This window comes from Mesoplodon densirostris, chromosome 3 (genome assembly GCF_025265405.1).
Source record: "Mesoplodon densirostris isolate mMesDen1 chromosome 3, mMesDen1 primary haplotype, whole genome shotgun sequence".
Lineage (NCBI taxonomy): Eukaryota > Metazoa > Chordata > Mammalia > Artiodactyla > Ziphiidae > Mesoplodon > Mesoplodon densirostris.
The window spans coordinates 63711975-63735915 of NC_082663.1; the positions used below are offsets into that span (position 1 = coordinate 63711975).

Genomic DNA, 23941 nt, shown 5'->3' on the forward strand with positions numbered 1-23941 from the left:
TGAATGGATACAGAAACAAGACCCATCTATATGCTGTCTACAGGAGACCCACTTCAGACCTAGGGACACATACAGACTGAAAGTGAGGGGGTGGAAAAAGATATTCCATGCAAATGGAAATCAAAAGAAAGCTGGAGTAGCAATACTCATATCAGGTAAAATAGACTTTAAAGAATGTTACAGAAGACAAGGAAGGACACTACATAATGATCAAGGGATCAATCCAGGAAGAAGATATAACCATTATAAATATATATGCACCCAGCATAGGAGCACCTCAATACATAAGGCAAGTGCTAACAGCTATAAAAGAAGAAATCAACAGTAACACAATAATAGTGGGGGACTTTAACACCTCACTTACACCAATGGACAGATCATCCAAACAGAAAATTAACAAGGAAACACAAGCTTTAAATGACACAATAGACCAGCTAGATTTACTTGATATTTATATGACATTCCATCCAAAAACAGCAGATTATTGGGGCTTCCCTGGTGGCGCAGTGGTTGGGGGTCCACCTGCCGATGCAGGGGATGTGGGTTCGTGCCCCGGTCCGGGAGGATCCCGCGTGCCACAGAGCGGCTGGGCCCGTGGGCTATGGCCGCTGGGCCTGCGCGTCCAGAGCCTGTGCTCCGCAATGGGAGGGGCCACGGCGGTGGAAGGCCCGCGTACTGCAAAAAAAAAACAAAAACAAAAAAACAGGGCCTCCCTGGTGGCGCAGTGGTTGAGAGTCCGCCTGCCGATGCAGGGGATACGGGTTCGTGCCCCGATCTGGGAGGATCCCATATGCCGCGGAGCGGCTGGGCCCGTGAGCCATGGCCGCTGGGCCTGCGCGTCCGGAGCCTGTGCTCCGCAACGGGAGAGGCCACGACAGTGAGAGGCCCGCATACCGCAAAAAGAAAAAAAAAAAAAAAAAACACAAAAAAACAAAAACAGCAGATTACACTTCCTTCTCAAGTGCGCACAGAACATTCTCCAGGATAGGTCACGTCTTGGGTAACAAATCAAGCCTCAGTAAATTTAAGGAAACTGAAATCATCTCAAGCATCTTTTCTGACCACAATGCTATGATATTAGAAATCAATTACAGGGAATAAAATGTAAAAAACACCAACACATGGAGGCTAAACAATACGTTACTAAATAACCAAGAGATCACTGAAGAAATCAATGGGGAAATCAAAAAATACCTAGAGACAAATGACAATGAAAACACGATGATCCACAACTATGGGATGCAGCAAAGGCAGTTCTAAGAGAGAAGTTTATAGCTATACAAGCCTACCTCAAGAAACAAGAAAAATATTAAATAAACAATTTAACTTTACACCTAAAGGAACTAGAGAAAGAAGAACAAACACAACCCAGAGATAGCAGAAGGAAAGAAATCATAAAGATCAGAGCAGAAATAAATGAAATAGAAACAAAACAATAGCAAAGATCAATAAAACTAAAAGCTGGTTCTTTGAGAAGATAAACAAAATTGATAAACCATTAGCCAGACTCATCAAGAAAAAGAGGGAGAGGACTCAAATCAATAAAATTAGAAATGAAAAAGGAAAGTTACAACAGACACTGCAGAAATACAAGCATCCTAAGAGACTACTACAAGCACCTCTATGCCAATAAAGTGGACAACCTGGAAGAAGTGGATAAATTCTTAGAAAGGTATAACCTTCCAAGACTAAATCAGGAAGAAATAGAAAATATGAACAGACCAATCACAAGTAATGAAATTGAAACTGTGATTTAAAAATCTTCCAACAAACAAAAGTCCAGGACAAGATGGTTTCACAGGTGAATTCTTTCAAACGTTTAGAGAAGAGCTAACACCCATCCTTCTCAAACTCTTCCAAAAAATTGTGGAGGAAGGAACACTCCCAAACTCATTCTATGAGGCCACCATCACCTTGATACCAAAACCAGACAAAGATACTACAAAAATAGAAAACTACAGACCAATATCACTGATGAATATAGATGCAAAAATCCTCAACAAAATACTAGTAAACAGAATCCAACAACACCTTAAAAGGATCATATACCATGTTAAAGTGGGATTTATCCCAGGAATGCAAGGATTCTTCAATATATGCAAATCAATCAATGTGATACGCCATATTAACAAATTGAAGAATAGAAACCATATGATCATCTCAATAGATGCAGAAAAAGCTTTTGACAAAATTCAACAACCATTTACGATAAAAACTATCCTGAAAGTGGGCATAGAGGGAACCTACCTCAACATAATGAAGGCCATATACGACAAACCCACAGCAAACATTATTCTCAGTGGTGAAAAACTGAAAGCATTTCCTCTAAGATCAGGAACAAGACAAGGATGTCCACTCTCACCACTATTATTCAACATAGTTTTGGAAGTCCTAGCCATGGCAGTCAGAGAAGAAAAACAAATAAAAGGAATACCAATTGGAAAAGAAGAAGTAAAACTGTCACTGTTTGCAGATGACATGATACTATACATAGAGAATCCTAAAGATGCCACCAGCAAACTACTAGAGCTAATCAATGAATTTGGTAAAGTTGCAGGATACAAAATTAAGGCACAGAAATGTTTTGCATTCCTATACACTAATGATGAAAAATCTGAAAGAGAAATTAAGGAAACACTCTCATTTACCATTGCAGCAAAAAGAATAAAATACCTAGGAATAAACCTACCTAGGGAGACAAGAGACCTGTAGGCAGAAAACTATAAGACACTGATGAAAGAAATTAAAGATGATACCAACAGATGGAGAGATATACCATGTTCTTGGATTGGAAGAATCAATATTGTGAAAATGACTATACTACCCAAAGCAATCTACAGATTCAGCGCAATCCCTATCAAATTACCAATGGCATTTTTTACGGAGCTAGAACAAAAATTCTTAAAATTTGTATGGAGACACAAAAGACCCAGAATAGCCAAAGCAGTCTTGAGGGACAAAAACAGAGCTGGAGGAATCAGGCTCCCTGACTTCAAACTATACTACAAAGCTACAATAATCAAGATAATATGGTACTGGCACAAAAACAGAAACATAGATTAATGGAACAAGATAGAAAGCCCAGAGATAAAGCCACGCACCTCTGGTCAACTAATCTATGACAAAGGAGGTAAGGATATACAGTGGAGAAAAGACAGTCTCTTCAATAAGTGGTGCTGGGAAAACTGGGCAGCTACATGTAAAAGAATGAAATTAGAACACTCCCTAACACCATACGCAAAAATAAACTCAAAATGGATTAGAGACCTAAATGTAAGACCACACACTATAAAACTCTTAGAGGAAAACATAGGAAGAAGACTCTTTGACATAAATCACAGCAAGATCTTTTTTGAACCACCTCCTAGAGTAATGGAAATTAAAAGAAAAATAAACCAATGGGACCTACTGAAACTTCAAAGCTTTTGCACAGCAAAGGAAACCATAAACAAGATGAAAAGACAACCCTCAGAATGGGAGAAAATATTTGCAAACGAATCAGTGGACAAAGGATTAATCTCTAAAATATATCAACAGCTCATGCAGCTCAATATGAAGAAAAGAAACAACCCAATCCAAAAATGGGCAGAAGACCTAATTAGACATTTCTCCAAAGAAGACATACAGATGGCCAAGAAGTACATGAAAAGCTGCTGAACATCACTAATTATTAGAGAAATGGAAATCAAAACTACAATGAGGTATCACCTCACACCAGTTAGAATGGGCATCATCAGAAAATCTACAAACAACAAATGCTGGAGAGGATGTGGAGAAAAAGGGTACCCTCTTGCACTGTTGATAGGAATGTAAATTGATACAGCCACTATGGAGAGCAGTATGGAGGTTCCTTAACCTACTAAAAATAGAATTACCGTGTGACCCAGCAATCCCACTACTGGGCATATACCCAGAGAAAACCATAATTCAAAAAGACACATGCACCCCAATGTTCACTGCAGCAGTATGTACAATAGCTGGGTCATGGAAACAACCTGAATGCCCATCGACAGATGAATGGATAAAGAAGATGTGGTACATATATACAATGGAATATTACTCAGCCACGAAAATGAACGAAATTGGGTCATTTGTTGAGATGTGGGTGGATCTAGAGAATGTCATCCAGAGTGAAGTAAGTCAGAAAGAGAAAAACAAATATCGTATATTAATGCATATACGTGGAACCTATAAAAATGGTACAGATGATCCAGTTTGCAGGGCAGAAATTGAGACACAGATGTCGAGAACAAACGTATGGACACCAAAGGGGGAAAGTGGCAGGGGTGGTGGTGGTGGTGGTGTAATGAATTGGGTGATTTGGATTGACATGTATACACTGATGTGTATAAAATTGATGACTAATAGGAACCTGCTCTATAAAAGAAAAAGTTGAAATGATATTTGCATTTCTGTACATGGTTATGTGCATGTTATCAATAGGAAGAAATATACAAAATACAGCTAATAAAGAGAGTTGTAAGAAGAAATTTCTGATAATCTAGTCTTTTAAGTGGAGTTTTTGTCGATTTATGTTTGATGTAATTACACATATGTAATTACATTAAAATTATATGTAGTTTATTTACATTTTTGTTTATCTTTAATGATGTACATGAATTTATATCTAATATTTATAGCTACTACTTACCATATAAAGCATATCTGTTACGTACCTTTTTCTTTCTTTACCTTTTAGATTAATAAACTATTCTATTTTTCATCTATTCTTTTATCATTTTTTATTATAGGTCTACAGACAATGAATTCCTTTAAATTTTGTTTGACAACATTTTCATTTCACCTTCATTTTTTAGCTTTATTGAGGTATAACTGAAAAAATTGTAATATATATAAGGTATGCAACATGGTGCTTTGATATTCATACACATTGTGAGAGCATTACCACAATTGAGTTAACACATCCATCACCTCACATATTTACCTTTTCTTTCTTTACAATGTACTCCTCTAGCAAGTTTCAATTATAGAATACAGTATTATCAACTGTAGTCACTAGGTTCTACATTAGATACTTAGACCTTATTCATCTTAAAAGTTTGTATCCTTTTACCAACTTCTCCCCATTTACTCCAGCCACTGGTAATCACCATTCTACTCTGTGTTTCTATGAGTTCTACTTTGTTTTTAAAAAATTCTGCTTGAACTATTTTTCTTTCTCTGTCTGGCTTACTTCACTTAGTGTAGTGCCCTCCAGGTTCATTCATGTTGTTGGAAATGGCAGGATTTCCTTCTTCTTTAAGGCTGAATAATATTCCATTTTATTTATATACACACACACTATACACACACACACTCACTACATTTCCTTTATCCATTCTTGCATCAGTGGACACTTAGGTTGTTTGCATACCTTGGCTATTATGAACAATGCTGCAACGAAAATGGGATTACAAATAATCTCTTTCAGATAATGATTTCATTTCCTTCAGATAAATACCCAGAAGTGGAATTGCTGGATCATATGGTAGTTCTATTTTTAATTTTTTGAAGAACCTCCATACCCTTTTCCACAGTGGCTGCACCAGTTTACATTTCCATCAAGTGCCCAGGCATTCCCTTTTCTCATCTTCCTCACCAACACTTCTTATTTCTTGTCTTTTTGATAGTAGCCGTTCTAACAGACATGAGGTGATATCTCGTGGTTTTGATTTGCTTTTATCTGATGATTAGCAACATTAAGCATCTTTTTGTGTATCTGTTGGCCATCTGTGTGTCTTTGTTTGAGAAATATCTATTCAGATTTTCTGCCCACTTTTTAATTGGATTGTTAGGGGTTTTTTTGGTATTGAGTTGTATGAGATTTTTAATATATTTTGGATATTAACCCCTTATTATATGATTTGCAAATATTTTCTCCCATTTGGTAGATTTCATTTTGTTGACGATTTCTTGTGCTGTACAGAACTTTTTTTTTTTAAGATTTTTTTTAAAGGTCAGGTCTTTATTTACTTATTTTTGAAGCTGTGTTGGGTCTTTGTTGCTGCGTGTGGGCTCTCTAGTTGCAGTGAGCGGGGGCTACTCTTTGTTTGCAGTGTGTGAGCTTCTCATTGCAGTGGCTTCTCTTGTTGAGGAGCATGGGCTCTAGGTGCACAGGCTTCAGTAGTTGTGGCACGTGGGCTAAGTAGTTGTAGCTCGCAGGCTCTAGAGTGCAGGCTCAGTAGTTGTGGCACACAGGCTTAGTTGCTCCATGGTATGTGGGATCTTCCTGGACCAGGGATCGAACCTGTGTCCCCTGCATTGTCAGGCAGATTCTTAAGCACTGCCTCACCAGGGAAGTCCCGAGAAGCTTTTTTATTTGATGTAGTTCTACTGGTTGATTTTTGCTTTTGGAGTCAAGTCCAAAAAATCATTGCCAAGACTGATGTTGAGGAGCTTACCACCTATGTTTTCTTCTAGGAGTTTTATGGTTTCAGGTCTTATGGTCATGTTTTTAATCCATTTTGAGTTAATTTTTGTGTATGGTTTAAAATAGTGGTCCAGTTTCATTCTTTTGTATGTGGCTGTCCAGTTTTCCCAGCACCATTTATGGAAGAGACTATCCTTTCCCCCATTATATATTCTTGGCTCCTTTGTAGAATGTTAATTAACCATATATGTGTGGGTTTATTTCTGGGCTCTCTATTATGTTCCATTGATGTATGTGTGTGTCTTTGTGCCAGTACCATACTGTTTTGATTACTATAGCTTTGAAATATAGTTTGAAGGCAGGGCGCATGATTCCTCCAGCTTTGTTCTTCTTTCTCAAAGTTGCTTTGGCTACTCAGGATCTATTTGTTTCATACAAATTTTATAATTGTTTGTTCTATTTCTGTGAATCTGAAAAATACTATTGGTATTTTGTTAGGAATTGCATTGAATCTGTAGATTGCCTTGGGTAGTATGGTCATTTTACAATACTAATTCTTCCAATCCGTGAGTGTGGAATATCTTTCCATTTATTTATGTCTTCAGTTTGTTTCATCAGTGTCTTATAGTTTTCATTGTGTAGGTCTTTTACCTCCTTGGCTAAAATTTCCCTAGGCATTTTCTTCTTCTTCTTTTTTTGGTGCAATTGTAAATGAGATTTTTTTCTTAATTTCTCTTTCTATTAGTTCATTTTTTGTGTATAGAAACACAACAGATATTTGTATATTGATTTTGTGCCCTCTAACTTTACTGAATTTGTTTATTGGTCCTAACAGTTTTTTGGTGGAGTCTTTAGGGTTTTCTATGTAAATATCATGTCATCTGCAAATAGTGACTATTTCACTTCTGCCTTTCTGATTTGGATTTTTTTTTTTCCTTGCCTAATTGCTCTGGGTAGGACTTGCAATACTATGTAGAATAAAAGTGGTGAGAGAGGGCATCCCTGTCTTATTCATGATCTTAGAGGAAAAGCTTTTAGCTTCTCACCATTGAGTATGATGTTAGCTGTGGGCTTGTCATATATGACCTTTATTATGTTGAGGTATGTTCCCTGTATATCCTCTTTGTTGAGAGTTTTTATCATAAATCGATGTTGAATTTTTGCAAATGCTTTTTTATGCATCTATTGAGATGATCATATGATACTCATCCTTCATTTATTTTGTTAATATGGTATATCATATTGATTGATTTGTGGATATGGAACCATCCTTGCATCCCTGGAATAAATCCCACCTAATTGTGTTTTATGATCCTTTTCATTTGTTCTTGAATTTGGCTTGTTAATATTTTATTGAAGGTTTTTTGCCTCTACGTTCATTAGGAACAATGACTTGTAATTTTCTTTTTTTGTAGTGTACTTGTCTCGGTACACTAGGGTGTATCAGGGTAATGCTGGCCTTGTAAAATGAGTTTAGAAGTGTTCCCTCCTCTTCTGTGTGTTTTGAAAGAGTTTGAGAAAGATTGTTATTAATTCTTCTTTAAATGTTCAGTAGAATTCACCAATGAAGCCATGTGGTCTTGGACTTTTGTTTTTGGGAGGTTTTGGTTACCGATTCAATCTCCTTACTAGTAATCGATCTGTTCAGATTTTCTATTTCCTCATGATTCAGACTTGGCAGGTTGTATGTTTCTAGGAATTTATCCCAGTATAAACTCATGTATTAAATTCTTAATTTCAGTAGTTTCTTTCATTTTTGCCATGTGTACTTGAACATTTTTTAAAGATTTTATTCTTATGAAATTTTGTTAATGTCTTTGTGTGCACACTTCAGTATCTAGAATGCTCTGTGAATTTGTTTTGTATTGTCCATATTTTACTCTTGGTATTTAATCATACAGTGCATCTTTTGGTATACTTAACAAGACTTGATTGAATCTGGATATGGTGAATAAAGAATTGTGGAGGATTCTGATGATGTTCAGTTGTTTCAGAGCAAGTTCACCTTTGCCATGCTTGTCAGCTAGAGCATAAGTCAGGGGCTGAGCTGAGTTAAGGCTGAGTTGCAGTTTTGTTTAATTTCTGTCTATGTCTGGTTCTGCCCTAGGCATAGAGGTTAACCCTCTAGGTTTTTAATTGAGAACCTGATATGTTCACTTGGGCTCCTCCCTCAGCAAGTCCTGGACTCACACAGTATAGTCCTGTGATCCCTAGAGGGGAGAAGGGAGAGAGGACAACATCCTTTTAGAGGGTCCATGACATGAAAACTATTTCATAATAACATTAAGATGTTGTTCTCTTACAAGTATACAGTGGAATTTTCCAGAGGCTTACATGACTTGCAAAGAGTTTGAATGTAGAAACAGAAAAGAGAATGCAGCTATCTTCTATTAAACCAGACATTAAAGAGGTTTGCAAAAATATAAAGTAATGCTACTCTTTTTGCTGTTTTTTTTCAGTTTTCATGAAAATGTTATTTTATTGTAAGCAATTTATTATCTAAAAAATTAGTTGAATGCTTTAAATATTTCTCAATTTTAGTTTCTCATTTGGTAAAGCAAGAGCTATAACCCCACATAAGCAAATGTTCCTTGAGATGCTCAAAAATAAAGAGGTCCTGAGACCAAAAGTTTCAGAATTGCTGTTCTAATCCTTTTCCCATTAGGGAACACTGCAGAAAAGTCTCCTCTGCTTTCAGAGGCTCTGCTTATCTCTCTAGCTTCTGTATTTGGTACATGCCTTGAGAGAAAAGTTGGCTGCATGTTTGGGCCAGTTTTATGCTTCTCACTTCTCACTTCTCATCAGTATTTTGTTACAGTGCATCCTTAGTTTTGTGTTGCGAGTCCTGTGAATTTGCCAAATCTCAGTTGGTTTGTCTGTTCCCTGGCAGCAGCACTCTCTGCAGGCAGAATCTGAATTTTCAACTTATTGTCTTGCATTCAGGAAAAATGAATTGAGGCCGTAGAAAGTCCGCTTACATTTCTGTAGATCTCTTCCACCCCAGAATCATGGTCTCTCTATTCCTGGATGCTTCAGCAGATTTTTTTTTTCCCATTTTATCCTACTGTTCTAGTTGCTCTTGGTAGGGATGTGTTTGACACCAGCTTTTCTGTCATATTTGGAACCGTAAAAATAAAATTAATTTATTGGGTGCTTAGAATTTCCACCTCTGCTTACATTGCTAATCTGTTCTTGCATACTGTCTAGTTTATCCATTAGAACCCGTAGCATATTAATCACAGTTGTACATTCCTGATCTGGTAATTCCAACATCCTAGTCATATCTGACTGTGGTTCTGATGCTTGCTCTATCTCTTCAAACTGTTTTTTGCATTTTAGTATGTCTTGTAATTTTTACTTGATAGCTGGACATGATGTACTAGGTAAAAGGAACTGCTGTAAATAGACCTTTAAGTAATGTGATGGTAAGGTGTGGGGGAGAGGAAGCGTTCTGTAGGCCTGTGATTAGGTCTCTGTCTCTCAGTTAGCTTGAGCCTCTGGACTGTGAACTGCACCAGTGCTTCTCAGTCCTTCCTTCTCCTCAGGTGGGACAGGCTGGCCTACAGTGGGCTGGAGTTGGGTATTTCTGTTTCCTCATGTAGGTTAGGCTCTAATAAAACCGCAGCAGGTTGGGCTCTGGTTAATTAGTTTCTCCTGAGGGCAGTCCTTGTTAAGAACAGAGTGCTCTAGAGTATTTGCAGATGGTTCAGTTTCCCCATCTCCTCCCGGAAGCCCGAGGGGATTTTTTTCTCTAAAGAATTCACTCTGAGAACCATATTGAGCTGTTGTTGGTAAAATTCACAAATGTGTGGGATTCCCCATATGACTAGGTCTCCCTGGAGTTTTTAACTCTTCAGAGTTGTCCACTCTGAGCCTCTTGTCAATTACAGTTCAGAATTCCTCCCCTGGCAATGGTTGCTGCAGAGGTTTCTGCTTATGGGTTTTTGCTCTAATAACTTTTGATTCTCTGTATTCATCTATCTGTCTCCCAGTTTTGGGGTTGCAGTTAGCCCTCTGGCTTCACTTCTCTTTCAGATCTAAGAAGAGTTGTTGACTTTTCAGTTTGTTCAGCTTTTTACTTGTAGGTAGGATGGTTTGCTACTTCTAAGCTTCTTCCAGGTATACTTTTTCTTTTTTAAGATTTATTATTTATTTTATTTTTGGCTGCGTTGGGTCTCTTAGTTGTGGCACGCAGGATCTTCCGTTGTGGTGCGCAGGCTCTTCGTTGCAGTGCGCAGGCTTCTCTCTAGTTGTCGTGTGCGGGCTCCAGAGCGCATGGGCTCTGTAGTTTGTGGCATGCAGGCTCTCTAGTTGAGGCGTGCAAGCTCAGTAGTTGTGGCGTGCGGCCTTAGTTTTCCCGTGGCATTGTGGGATCATAGTTCCCTGACCAGGGATCGAACCTGCATCCCCTGCATTATAAGGTGGATTCTTTACCACTGGACCACCAGGGAAGTCCCTCAGGTATACTTTTTAAAAGTAAGCTATCTCTGGGCAGTAGACAGTATATTTTTGGTCCTGTTTCTTTAGAACATACTTAGTATATGTAGGGATATTGCACCTTTTATGTTGGAATATTTTGCTAATTGAAATTAAAAATTAAATATAATTGAACTATAACACTATTTTAACATCTTGAAAAGTGTTATACTAGTGTATGAACCAGAAAGTCAATCAAATTTTTTCTGTAAAAAGATACTTTATATTTGATTTTAAGTGTAAAAACATCCAAAGCTCAGGAGTTGATATTAGTTCATTTTTATGTTGTTTAAATAGTCTTTCAAGTTAGTTTAATGTACGTTAAAATACTGACTTTTGTAATTAACTTGACTCTTTTTCATCCTGTTTGTATAACCAGAAAAAGAGAATTTTTCTTTTTTGATTCCAAAGTGAAGTCTCATATTAAATTTATCTTAAGGAAGGGTAATATTCTTTCTATACCTGCAAGAGGAACCTACTGTTTAGCTTCTTACATGTGTATATAAATATATAGTGCTTTAGAGCCTACAAGTCTTGTTCAGTACTTTATATTGTTTAATATTTAGAATCTTTCTAGTGGCTCATTAGTTGTTAAGATTTTCACCTAGGCCTTCAGACTAGAAATTTAGGGCTCCTGTTTTCCTTTCTACTTTATTATGTTTACATTATTATTTAATATGCAGAGAATCTAGGTAACTCAGTGATCTCTGTTCAGTGGGTTAATTAATCTTAGAATACAGTTGAACCTTGAACAAATGGGTTTGAACTGCTTGGGTCCGCTTATACGTGGATTTTATTCAATAAATACTACTACAGTACTACATGGTCCATAGTTGGTTGAATATGTGGAGGTGGAACCTTGGATGCAGAGGGCTGACTGTAAAGTTCTATGTGGATTTTTGACTGGGGTGGGGGTGGGGTCCGAACGCCTAACCCGTTGTTCAAAGGTCGGCTATATTTACTGGCAATGTTTATTTCTTGAATGGTTCTTTATCCACAGTAGTTAAGAGCTTACTATTCATTACAAAGTTCTGTACCAGCTGGGTGTTGAGAGTGAGGAGAAGGAAAATGGTCTGTTAATTTTTATGTGGCTTATTTTATAGTAGTTTTTCTAGTGTGATGAAAGGACCCTTGGTATTCTCCTTTCAGAGAGCTTAAGGTTCTCCCTTTTCTAACTGTATATCTGTGTAAAGCTGATTTTCTTAATTTTCAACCATAGTAATATAGAATAGATTGAGGGTAGAAGCTGATATGAAAATCCATAGAGAATGTAGCAGTGCTGGGGATTTAAAAACTCTGAAACTGACACTTCCTTCTGTGTACACTTGAAAGAATGTATATTCTGCTTTGGTTGGATGAAATGTTCTGTTAATATCAGTGTGGTCAAAATGGTTGATAGTGTTGTTCAGGTCTTCTGTATTCATACTGATTTTTTGTCTGCTTGTTTTGTCAGTTCCTGAGAATTGACAAAATGTTGAAATTTCCAACTTTAATTATGGATTTTTCTCTTCTTTTAGTTTTATCTTCATGTAGTTGGACACTCTTGTTAAGTAGATATATATTTATGATATGTTTTCTTTGTGCTTTGAATTCCTTATCATTATGTAGTTTCCCTCATTATCGCTGGTATAATAATCCTTTTATGTCATCTGTTTTATCTGATATTATGACAACTATTCCAGCTTTCTTTTAATTTATGTTTGCATATTATATCTTTTTCTATTCTTTTACCTTTAACCTACTAATGTTTTTATATTTATAGTGACTTTTTTTGTAGGCAATCTTTATTTGGGTCTTGCTTTTGCATCCAAGTTGGCAGTCTATCTATATTAATTGTGCATTTATGCCATTTACATTTATTGATCTGATTAGATTAGAATCTGTCTTTTTACAAACTATTTTCTATTAGTTCCAACTTTTGTTTCTTTTTTATTCCTTTTTGTCTTCTTCTGGATCAATTGAGTATTTGTAAATAATTTTATGTTCTCCTATGTCTTCATTATTTCTACCTCTTATCAAAATCATTTTTAGTGATGCCTGAGTTTTTATAGTATACATTTTTAATTGTCTTGGTCTATGTCCAAATTATAATATTCCTATTCATGTGTACTGTAAGGACATCCCAAAAGATTACTCCCATTTTCTTCCCTAGTTCTTTGTGCTATTTTTGGTAGGTATTTTATTTTTACATACACTAGAAATACACAGTGCATTGCAATTACTTTTGCTTTAGACAGTTGTCTCTTATAAAAATTAAAAATAGAAATGAATTTTATAATGGACTTCATTAAAGCCATTTCATCACTTTTCATTTTCTTGTTTAGACCCAAGTTTCTGTCTCATATCATAATTGTTTTGTCAGAAGAATTTTGTTAAATATTTCTTTTAGTACAAGTCTGCTGGTAACCAGTCCTTTAGTTTTTCTTTCTTTTTTTTTTTTTTTTTCTTTGCGGTACGTGGGCCTTTCACTGTTGTGGCCTCTCCCGTTGCAGAGCACAGGCTCCAGATGCATAGGCTCAGTGGCCATGGCTCACGGGCCCAGCCGCTCCGTGGCATGTGGGATCTTCCCAGACCGGGGCACGAACCCGTGTCCCCTGCATTGGCAGGCGGACTCTCAACCACTGTTGAGAAGTTCCCACCAGGGAAGCCCTAGTTTTTCATTTTTGAAAGATATTTTTACTGGGTATAAAATTCTGAGTTCAGTTTTTTTTTCTTTCCATATTTTAAACGTCACTTTGATGTGTTCTGGCTTGCAGAGCTTTTGATGAGATGTCTGTTATAATTCTTGTTCTGTTTTTTTTTTTTTTTTTTTTTTTGTGGTACGCGGGCCTCTCACTGTTGTGGCCTCTCCCGTTGCGGAGCACAGGCTCCGGACGCACAGGCTCAGCGGCCATGGCTCACAGGCCTAGCCGCTCCGCGGCATGTGGGATCCTCCCAGACCGGGGCACGAACCCGCGTCCCCTGCATCGGCAGATGGACTCTCAACCACTGCGCCACCAGGGAAGCCCCTCTTGTTCTGTTTTTAAAGTATTTTTTCTCTTTCTGCCTTCAAGATTTTTTCCTTATTTCTGATTTTGGGCATTTTGATTATGATGTGCATGTTTGTGTGTTCATTTGTGTGTGTTTTGGTGTGTATCTTTAGTGTTCTCTAATGTTCTTGGATTTGTCATTTGGAGTATTTAGTTAATTTTGGAAAATTCTCAGTCATTATCTGTTTAGGTAATTCTTCTGCCACTTCTTTTTTTTTTTCTGGAATTACTGTTATATGTATGTCAGACTGCTTGATATTGTCCTTCAGCTCTTAGATGCTCTGTTCTTGTTTTGTCCACTCTTTTAATCCTTGCATTTCAGTTTGTATAGTTTCTATCTTCAAGTTCACCCTCAGCTGTATTGAGTGTATTGATGAGCTTGTCCAAGGTATTCTTCATGTCTATTACCATGGTTTTCATTTCTACCATAGTCATTTGCTTATTTTCTCTAGCTTACTTATATGCTGAGAGTCCTCTTCATTCATGGTATCTACCTTTTTGACTGGAGTCTTGAACATATTAATCATAGTTATTTTAAATTTCTTATTTAAAATAAGAGTGCTAGATACCTCAAAACTCAAGCTGTATTATTGTTCAGTATTCTTTGTTGACAGAAGTGTCTTAGAGGCATATTTGTAGGAAAAAAATATATGTTCTTAAGTTTTCTCTTTGATAAGAGCCTTGTGTAATATGATGAAAACAGTTTAATTGTGATCTAGAGTCTAACCAATGTTAACTTGACTTCTATTTTGCTTTAAATTAATTAGTTTTGCTGTTCAAAGGTAATTTGAAAATGGTTGGCCATTGGCTGCGTTTAGCTGTTTAATGCTTTCTAAATTGAATTGCAATTCAACTGTGAGATTTTAGTTGTCACTCAAGAAAATCTTTGACTAATCAAGTAAAAGTTTTAGTAAATTATAGTCCTATTTTCTTATTACCTGCAAAATACTATTCTGTCTATTGTATCCTCCCTGACTTTTTCTAAAAGGAAGTATTTTAAAGAACCTAAATTATTACAAATGAAAAAATTTATAATCTTCTCATATAAGAAAGACTGAGCATTTGGGATTAATTTAATGTAGATAGTGGTATTCTTTTGATTGATGATTAGCTTTCTTGGACGAGATGGAATTAAAATAACATCCTAGAGATAGTTTTATCACATGGTTAAAAACATCAGTGTACACAGACAGGTCTCAGCATTTCTGTTACTAGCTCTGTTTTTGGATCATTTAACCTCTCTGAATCTGTTCATTCATCAGTAAAATGGAGTCAATATTAGTGTCTACCTCATGGGGGTAATGTAAGCATTAAATGGGTAATGCATGTGTTTGCCATGGTTCCTGGCACATAATGTTGAACAAATGTTAGCTGATATTGCAAAATAGGGAGTCAATTAAGTATAGAAGATCCAAAGCTTGAACCCAGGTTGTGGACTAGGTTTAAAATTGTCCAAGTTTAGGGCCTCCCTGGTGGCGCAGTGGTTGGGAGTCCGCCTGCCGATGCAGGGGACACGGGTTCGTGCCCCGATCCCGGAGGATCCCACGTGCCGCGGAGCGGCTGGGCCCGCGAGCCATGGCCGCGGGGCCTGTGTGTCCGGAGCCTGTGCTCCGCAACGGGAGAGGCCACAGCAGTGAGAGGCACGCGTACGGCAAAAAAAAAAAAAAAAAAAATTGTCCAAGTTTAAAATTTCATTACATACAAACTTTTTATTATGCCCCCTGCTTTTAGCAGAACACAGATGGAAAGAAGACAAAGTCTAGGGTCCCTTCCATCCCAGTTCTATGCATTTTAGTTTAGGCTAGTGAGTGTTCTTAATAGATTTTGTATCACAGATTCCAATGGGAATCTAAAATTTGTGACTCCTCTTCCTAAAAAGATGCAGACATGCAAAATATTATGCACAATTTGGGTGGGTTCGTGGTGCTGCCTTTTAAAGCCTACTTATGGAACCCTGTTCTTGGAGAAAGAATTGATTTTGGCACAAAAGCATTAGGGGGAGAATGAGGCTGGTTTAGATAGCCTTGCATCTTAAAGTGACTAAGACAAGGAAAGCAGCTGTATTTCTTAGGTTCCTTTTTATTCTATTGCCTTTACATCATCTGCATCATCAGGAATTTCATGTATTACTTGATTCTGGTAGTAATGAAGTTACCACCCATGTCCCAGAAAATTTCAAGATTTTATCAGAAGCCAAATGTCACTTCTGTAGGCAGAATATTACTTCTGTGAGCAAAATTGTTTGCAGTGCAGTACTGTACTGGTGTAAGAGAGGTACCAACAAGTAACATTTATTGATTTTTTCCTATGTGCCTGTACATCCCCCACTAAGCACTTTACATGTATTATTTCATCCATATAAAGGTAAATTCCACTGTTGTTCCTATTTTGCAAATAGAAAATCTCAGATTTAGGCCTAAATTTTCTTTGAAGTTACACAACTTTAACTGGAAGAGTCTGGATTCAAACTCAAATCTTTCTCTAAAGCTACATGCTCTTAACTACTATGCTGAGTTACCAAAAGTAAAATGTTTAGTACTTTAGTTAAGTTGTACCCATTTATTTTGGTTAAATGTAAAATTTCTGTTCTCCCTTTTAAAATAATGAAATACTTTGTCTTCCCTGATTCCTCAAACTGTAGTTGTGATTAATCTCTGTTATTGATATGTAATGTGAAATAAAAGGTTTATGTGATCTTAATACAGTTTTTCTGAGATTTTTAATAATAATATAGGGAAGGATATTTTTATGAAAGGTGTACTATAACTTGTCAGTATGTTATTTGAAGACAGTTAAACCAAAAACAACTGGCTTATTTGAGATTAAGTTTTCCAATAGGCTTTGATCTGGAAGAGCCAGGATGGCAAGCAATAGGAAGCTTTTATTATTTAGTTATCTATTCTGATGAAGAAATTGGTTACATAGTTGGATCTATTATGAATAAATATTCAAAATACTTGAATACAGGTACTTCACTGTAAACTGAGGCGGATTACAATTTAAAACTACTTAGCTTAAGTCAGTTGATAGTGTTTTTCTAACTGTAGTTCTACTCTTTCTTCTTTGGATTAAAATGGCTGTGTACAAGCTGGGTTGTTTAAACAGTCGGCTTTGTAACCTCTTTCTATATACAAGACCCATCGCCTTTGCTTTGGTATGCCAATAGACATTGTCTACACCCGCAATGATGTTTTTTCTTCTGGACCTTTTCTGATTCTGGCTCTGGTACAGCCCTCCACTTGAGGGGTGGGGAGTGCTTATCTGGCCCTGTAAGAGCTTCGCAGCCTTACCTGGCTCTTAAAGCAACTCAAATGAACTTGAAATTCATGTGATGATTGTATTGTTTAAGTTTACACTTCACAGAGTTTTCTACTGTTTAGTATACGGGAAATTATTTATACTTAATGTGCTTTCGAGCACTATGACTACCTCAATTTTTTGCATATGTCTTTAATAAATTTTAGGCTTTTGACAGGGAATTGAAACCCGGTATTGTAAAATCGTTTTCACAGGGGAGTCAGATTCACTTTTTTATTTTTTAAAAAAATTTTTTAATTTTAATTTAATTTAATTTAATTTTTTTGCGGTACACGGGCCTCTCACTGTTGTGGCCTCTCCCGTTGCAGAGCACAGGCTCCGGATGCACAGGCTCAGCAGCCGTGGCTCACGGGCCCAGCCGCTCCGCGGCATGTGGGATCTTCCCAGACCGGGGCACGAACCCATGTCCCCTGCATTGGCAGGTGGACTCTCAACCACTGTGCCACCAGGGAAGCCCTTTTATATTGTTTTGATGTGAAGAACTATATTTTCAGTGACTGCTTGTATAGTTAAAAACAAAGTAACCTTTTAAAAATTTGAATTTGGGGGCTTCCCTGGTGGTGCAGTGGTTGAGAATCTGCCTGCCAATGCAGGGGGCGTGAGTTCGAGCCCTGGTCTGGGAAGATCCCACATGCCGCGGAGCAAATGGGCCCGTGAGCCACAACTGCTGAGCCTACGCGTCTGGAGCCTGTGCTCCGAAGCAAGAGAGGCCGCGATAGGGAGAGGCCTGCACACCGCAGTGAAGAGTGGCCCCCGCTTGCCGCAACTGGAGAAAGCCCTCACACAGAAACGAAGACCCAACACAGCAAAAATAAATAAATAAATAAATTTAAATTAACACTTGTTTGTTGGGCTTCCCCACATTCTAATCTAGTTGTGGTGTGACCACCGCAAACAGGATTTTTGGCCACACAAAGAATGTGTCTACAAAAAAAAAAAAATTTGAATTTGATTTTACATTTGTAATAATTTGGATAGATTAGATAGAGGAAGATTTGTGCACTCTTGTAAGAGTCCAGATAGTTGTAAGACCTTGTAAGAGTCCAGATAGTTGAGTAAGTGCTGGCACATGGAGTTTAAATCTCAGAGAAAGTTGAAATATTTTTAAAATAATCATTTGTATTAGCATGGTAAATGTACACAAAATGAATTTTACTGTCTCCTTGTCCAGAAACAGGAAAGTTGGTTGATAAAATGAGGCAAACACAGTCTATCAAGAAAGATATTTAGCCTCCTTCAATAGTAAAAGTAGAAAAAATGAGTTTTAAGGGCTCTGAGGTTTCCATTTCATCAACTTAGTATACTAGCTGTGCTTTTATAGGTACTAACTGTACCTATAAAAGAGGAAGGCGAACCAATTTTTACCTTCCTCCATTTGTATTTGAGAGCAATGTTTTAGAAGTAGTTCCTTTTTAGTAGGACAGCTTAAATTTTAAAACATATTCTGTACCTTGTAATAGATTTCTTAGAGGTTGTTATTAGGCAGTTTCAGCTTCTAGACTATATCTGTGAGCTTGGAACTAAGTAGAAAGATCCGTCTTCGGTAACTGAAATAGCTGTTGTGAAGCCTTTAGAATTAGTCTATTTATGAGGCCCTCATTCAGAGAATATATTACATATATAATTTTAACCATTCTGATATTCTGGTTTCTTGGTACATAGATAATAAAGCAAGATAATAATTAACAAGAAAAAAAATATCTATGAGCCATGCTCACATAAACAAATGATAAGTAAATGAAGTGGAAGGGACAAATCTTCTCTAATGAAGACTTCCAAAAATGTGTTTTGGGGTTGGAATAGTCACTGGGATGAACAGGAATGGAGTAAACTTAGGACATTTGAAAATCTTGCCAAACAAATCAAATTCAACAGTATGTTTAAAGATACTGTGTCATGATCAAGTGGGTGCAGCTTATTCTTGGAATTCAAGGTTGGTTTAATATTAGAAAATTAGTTATTGTAATTCACCATATTACAAACTAAAATAGAAAAACCACATGATCATCTTGTTGTTTTTTTTTTTTTTTTTTTTGCGGTACACGGGCCTCACACTGCTGTGGCCTCTCCCGTTGCGGAGCACAGGCTCCGGACGCGCAGGCTCAGCGGCCATGGCTCACGGGCCCAGCCGCTCCGCGGCATGTGGGATCTTCCCGGACCGGGGCACGAACCCGTGTCCCCTGCATCGGCAGGCAGACTCTCAACCAGTGCGCCACCAGGGAGGCCCCACATGATCATCTTAATTGATACAGAAAAAGCATTTGACAAAATCTAACAACAATCACTTTCATGATAAAAACACTCAATAAACTGGGAATAAAAGGTAACTTTCTCAACTTGATAAAGGGCATCTATGAAAAACTGTAACAGCTAACATCATACTTAATGGTGAAAGACTGAAAGGGGTTTCTGCTTAAGATCAAGAACAAGATAAGGATGTTCATTCTCACCACTTATATTCAAATTGAAATGGAAGTTTTAGGCAGTATAAACAGGCTGGAAAATCAAGTAAGAGGCATCAAATTAGGAAGGAAAAAGTAAAACTGTCTTTATTCACAGATTACATAATCATCTATGCAGAAAATATAAATGGAGAGATATACCTTGTTAATGGATTGGAAGACTCAACATTATGATGATGTGAATTCTCTCAAAATGGATCTATAGATGTGATGCAATCCCAGTAAAAATCCCTGCATGTTGTTTTATAGAAATGAACAAGGTGATTCTAAAATGTATATAGGAATGTAATAGTCTAGAATAGCCACAACAACTTTGAAAAAGGACAACAAAGTTGGAAGATTAACACTACAAATTTGAAGACTTATTAGAAAACCAGGTAATTGTATTGACATAAACGTTGACATGTAGAACAATGAGACAGAATAGAGTGTCCAGAAATAAACGCACCCATATATATATTACTGATTTTTTAGAAAGGTACAAAGGTAATACAGTATAGAAAGGATGGTCTTTTTAAGAAATTATGCTGGAATAATTGCGTATCTGTATGCAAAAAAGAACTTTAATCCATACCTCATACTATATTTTAAAAATTAACTAAAAAAGGGACATAGACTTAAATGTAAAACCAAAAAAATATAAAACTTCTGGAGAAAGACAAGAAAAAAAACTGTGTCCTTGTCTTTGGCACAGATTTCTTAGATACAGCAATAAAATCAAGATCCATAAAAGAACAAATTGATAAGTTTTGTCTTTTTATGAAATCCAATTTTTGTTCTTTAAAAGACACTCTTGGGATTTCCCTGGTGGCACGGTGGTTAAGAATCTGCCTGCCAATGAAGGGGACACGGGTTTGCGCCCTGGTCCGGGAAGATCCCACATGCTGCAGAGCAACTAAGCCCCACGCACCACAACTACTGAACCTGCGCTCTAGAGCCCATGTGCCACAACTGCTGAAGCCCGCATGCCACAACTACTGAAGCCCATGTGCCTAGAGTCCATGCTCCGCAACGAGAGAAGCCACTGCAATGAGAAGCCCGTGCACTGCAACGAAGAGTAGCCCCCACTCGCCGCAACTAGAGAAAGCCCGCACGCAGCAACGAAGACCCAACACAGCCAAAAATAAAATTAATTAATTAAAAAAAAGAGTTAAACTTCTGTCTATGTGTTCTAGCCATTCCACTTCTAGGTAGTTACCCAGGAGAAAAAGAAATATATGTTCATATGTAGACATATGCATGAATGTCCATGGCAGCTTTATTTATAGAAGTAAAAAACTAGAAACAATCTAACTGATCATCAACAGGTGAATGAGTAAACAAACTGTGGTGGTACTATACAATGGAATACTACTCAGCAATGAAAAAGAATGGACTTTTGTTACATGCAGCAACATGAGTGAATCTGAAAATGTGCTGAATGAAAGAAGGCAGACAAGAAAAAAGTGTATACTGTATGATTCCCATTTAAATAAAACTCTGAAATACGAATTTATAGTGACTGAAAGCAGTGGGTGGGGAGGGAGGGATTAACCAGGAACACAAGGGAAAATTTGGAATATGTTCACTATTTTGATTAGAGAAGGTTCATAGTTATATACTTATGTCAAACCTTACCGAATTGTATATTATAAATACTTGCAGTTTATTGTATGTTAATTATAATTCAGTGAAGCTATTTGATAAAAAATAAAAGGAAAACAAATAATTTTTCTTTTGCCAAGATGTTTTGCGGTGCAGTTGGAAATTGAAAAGACAAAGTGAGGCTGGAATCATAATAACAACATCGTCTAGTATTTGGATAAACGGTTCACATACATTATTATGTTATTATTTTAATTTCAAGTCTCAGGTAGTTGCCACTGGTATTTTTAAAAATATTTTTTAATGTTTGAATGTCAGTCTACAAGTGAATGTAAAGGCATTGAGAACAATGACATTTTCCCCTTTCTTTTTCTCCCTACTCTTTTCCTTTTTAAAAACAGGAGTGACAGTTCATTCAGATTCTTTGTATTCTTTTTCGTCTATATTTGTCAGTTTGCTGTACATGTACTCCAGGCTGCAGGATTTCATAATTGGGGTAACTGGTAAGTCATTTACTTTAATTACTCTAGTTATAATCTGTTCATCTAGTATCCTAATATAATTTTTGGATTCCTAAAAATATTTGACATAGAAAAACCAGATTAGCAAAAGTATACAAATAATAAAAAATGCAATTTAAAAGTTTCCTAAGGAATAACCTTTGAAGGAATTTAAGAAAAGGCTATCTGTTACGTGTAAAGCACTATTTTAGGTATACAAACATATATTTTCATACACACACAAATGTGTGTGCACACATACACACGTCTTTGAAAAGTGGAGTCGCTGCATGCACATATATGGATATATCTTTAAACAAATAGAATCATTCTTAGCCTGCCAAAATGCTCGCTCAGTGGGGGACCCTCAGAAACTGAGACTATTTGGACACAGGTTAGAAGGTCATAGATTTATATCTCTCTTCAGACACTCTGGAACAAACATTCCTTGAATGAAGTGGTGCATAGAAGAGTACCTATGTATAAAATCATCCCTCCCTCTCTTCTTTCTCTTACAACCATTGCGTACAGTTGAATTTTTATAAGCTAAAAGCATGTGCGAGGCAACTTTGCTGCGCTACGTACATAAACTGAAACGATCATGTAACTAGAGTGTATTTGAAGACTTAACATTTAGTATGCTACTGAATTAGAGTAGTCACTGGAAGTCAGACAACTGTTGATAGCTTTGCAGATCTAACGGGCATATATACATGCAGAGAATTTATTTGGGTATTTTAAATCAGTTCTAGGAAAGAGTAGCATTCATTATGATTTTAAAAAGTGTTTAGTCTTTAGCATTTGAGAGAAAGGAAATGTTTTAAATGTTTAATTTAAAAAATACACTGCTTATGTTAACAGCACTTTTTGTATTCTAATGAAACCTAAATAATTTTCTTTTGCTTTTTTTTAAAAAAATAAATTTATTTATTTTTGGCTACATTGTGTCTTCGTTGCTGCATGCGGGCTTTCTCTAGTTGCAGTGAGCGGGGTCTGCTCTTCGTTCCGGTGCACGGGCTTCTCATTGCAGTGGCTTCTCTTGTTCTGGAGCACGGGCTCTAGGCGTGTGGGCTTCCGTAGTTGTAGCACGCAGGCTCAGTATTTGTGGCGCACAGGCTTAGTTGCTCCGCGGCATGTGGGATCTTCCCAGACCAGGGCTCTAACCGGTGTCCCCTGCATTGGCAGGTGGATTCTGAACCACTGCGCCACCAGGGAAGCCCTTCTTTTGCTTTTTAGAACAGACTTAGAAAAAAGTGTTAAAATTGAGCACAGCAGCCTGTGAGGTGACTAAATAGCACAGGAATCTGCTAGTGAGGGTGCATACAAGGTGACCGGTTGTAAGATAGACCTCATGTAATTTAGCAGACTTTAAAAAATTAGACTGTTTATTTTCAGATAATTGTAGAGTCACAGACAGTTACAAGAAATAATGCAGAGAGATCCCAAGTATCCTTTATCCAGTTTTCCCCAGTGGTAACATATTGTAAAACTATGGTATAATATCAAAATCAGGATCTTGACATTGATTCAGTGAAGACACAGGACATTCCCATCACCAGAGGATCCTTTATGCTGCCCGTTATAGCCGCACTTACTTCCCACCTTAACCCCAGCAATCACTAATCTGCTTGTCATTTCAAGAATGTTATATAAATGGAATCATACAGTTTGTAAACTTTAGCTTTTTTCACTAAGCATAATGCTGTGGAGATTTATCCAGGTTGTTGTGTCTCAGTAGTTCATCCTTTTTTATTCCTGAGCAGCATCCATGGTATGGATGGACCACAGTTTGTTTAACCATTCACAAGTCCAAGGGACCTTGGATTGTTCCTGGTTTGGGGCTATTCTGCTAAAAACATTCGTGAACAAGTTTTTATGTGAACATAAGTTTTCATTTCTCTGTGATAAATACCCAAGAGAAGAATGTAATTGTTGGTTCATATGGAAGTTGCATGTTTAGTGTTTTAAATTATTTATTTATTTATTTATTTATAGATTCTTTTTTTTTTGGCTGCATACCACAACTTGTGGGATCTTAGTTCCTTGACCAGGGATTGAACCCAGGCCCTTGGCAATGAAAGCCAAGGGAGTCCTAACCACTGGACCTGCTAGGGAATTCCCTGTTCAGTGTTTTTAAAAAACTGACAGTCTTTTCCAAAATGGCTGTACCATTTTACAGTCCCAACTACAACATATGAGTGA

The 23941-nt window shown here is 37.1% G+C and overlaps 1 protein-coding gene across 1 annotated transcript in view; it reads left to right on the top strand.

Annotated features, from left to right (window-relative positions):
* SCAMP1 (secretory carrier membrane protein 1) overlaps positions 1-23941 on the top strand; it is a 109616-nt gene that overhangs the window by 61208 nt on the left and 24467 nt on the right. The window contains exon 7 of the mRNA XM_060093078.1: positions 21641-21742. Within this exon, the coding sequence (XP_059949061.1) occupies positions 21641-21742 (102 nt within the window). The remainder of the gene's footprint in view (positions 1-21640; positions 21743-23941) is intronic.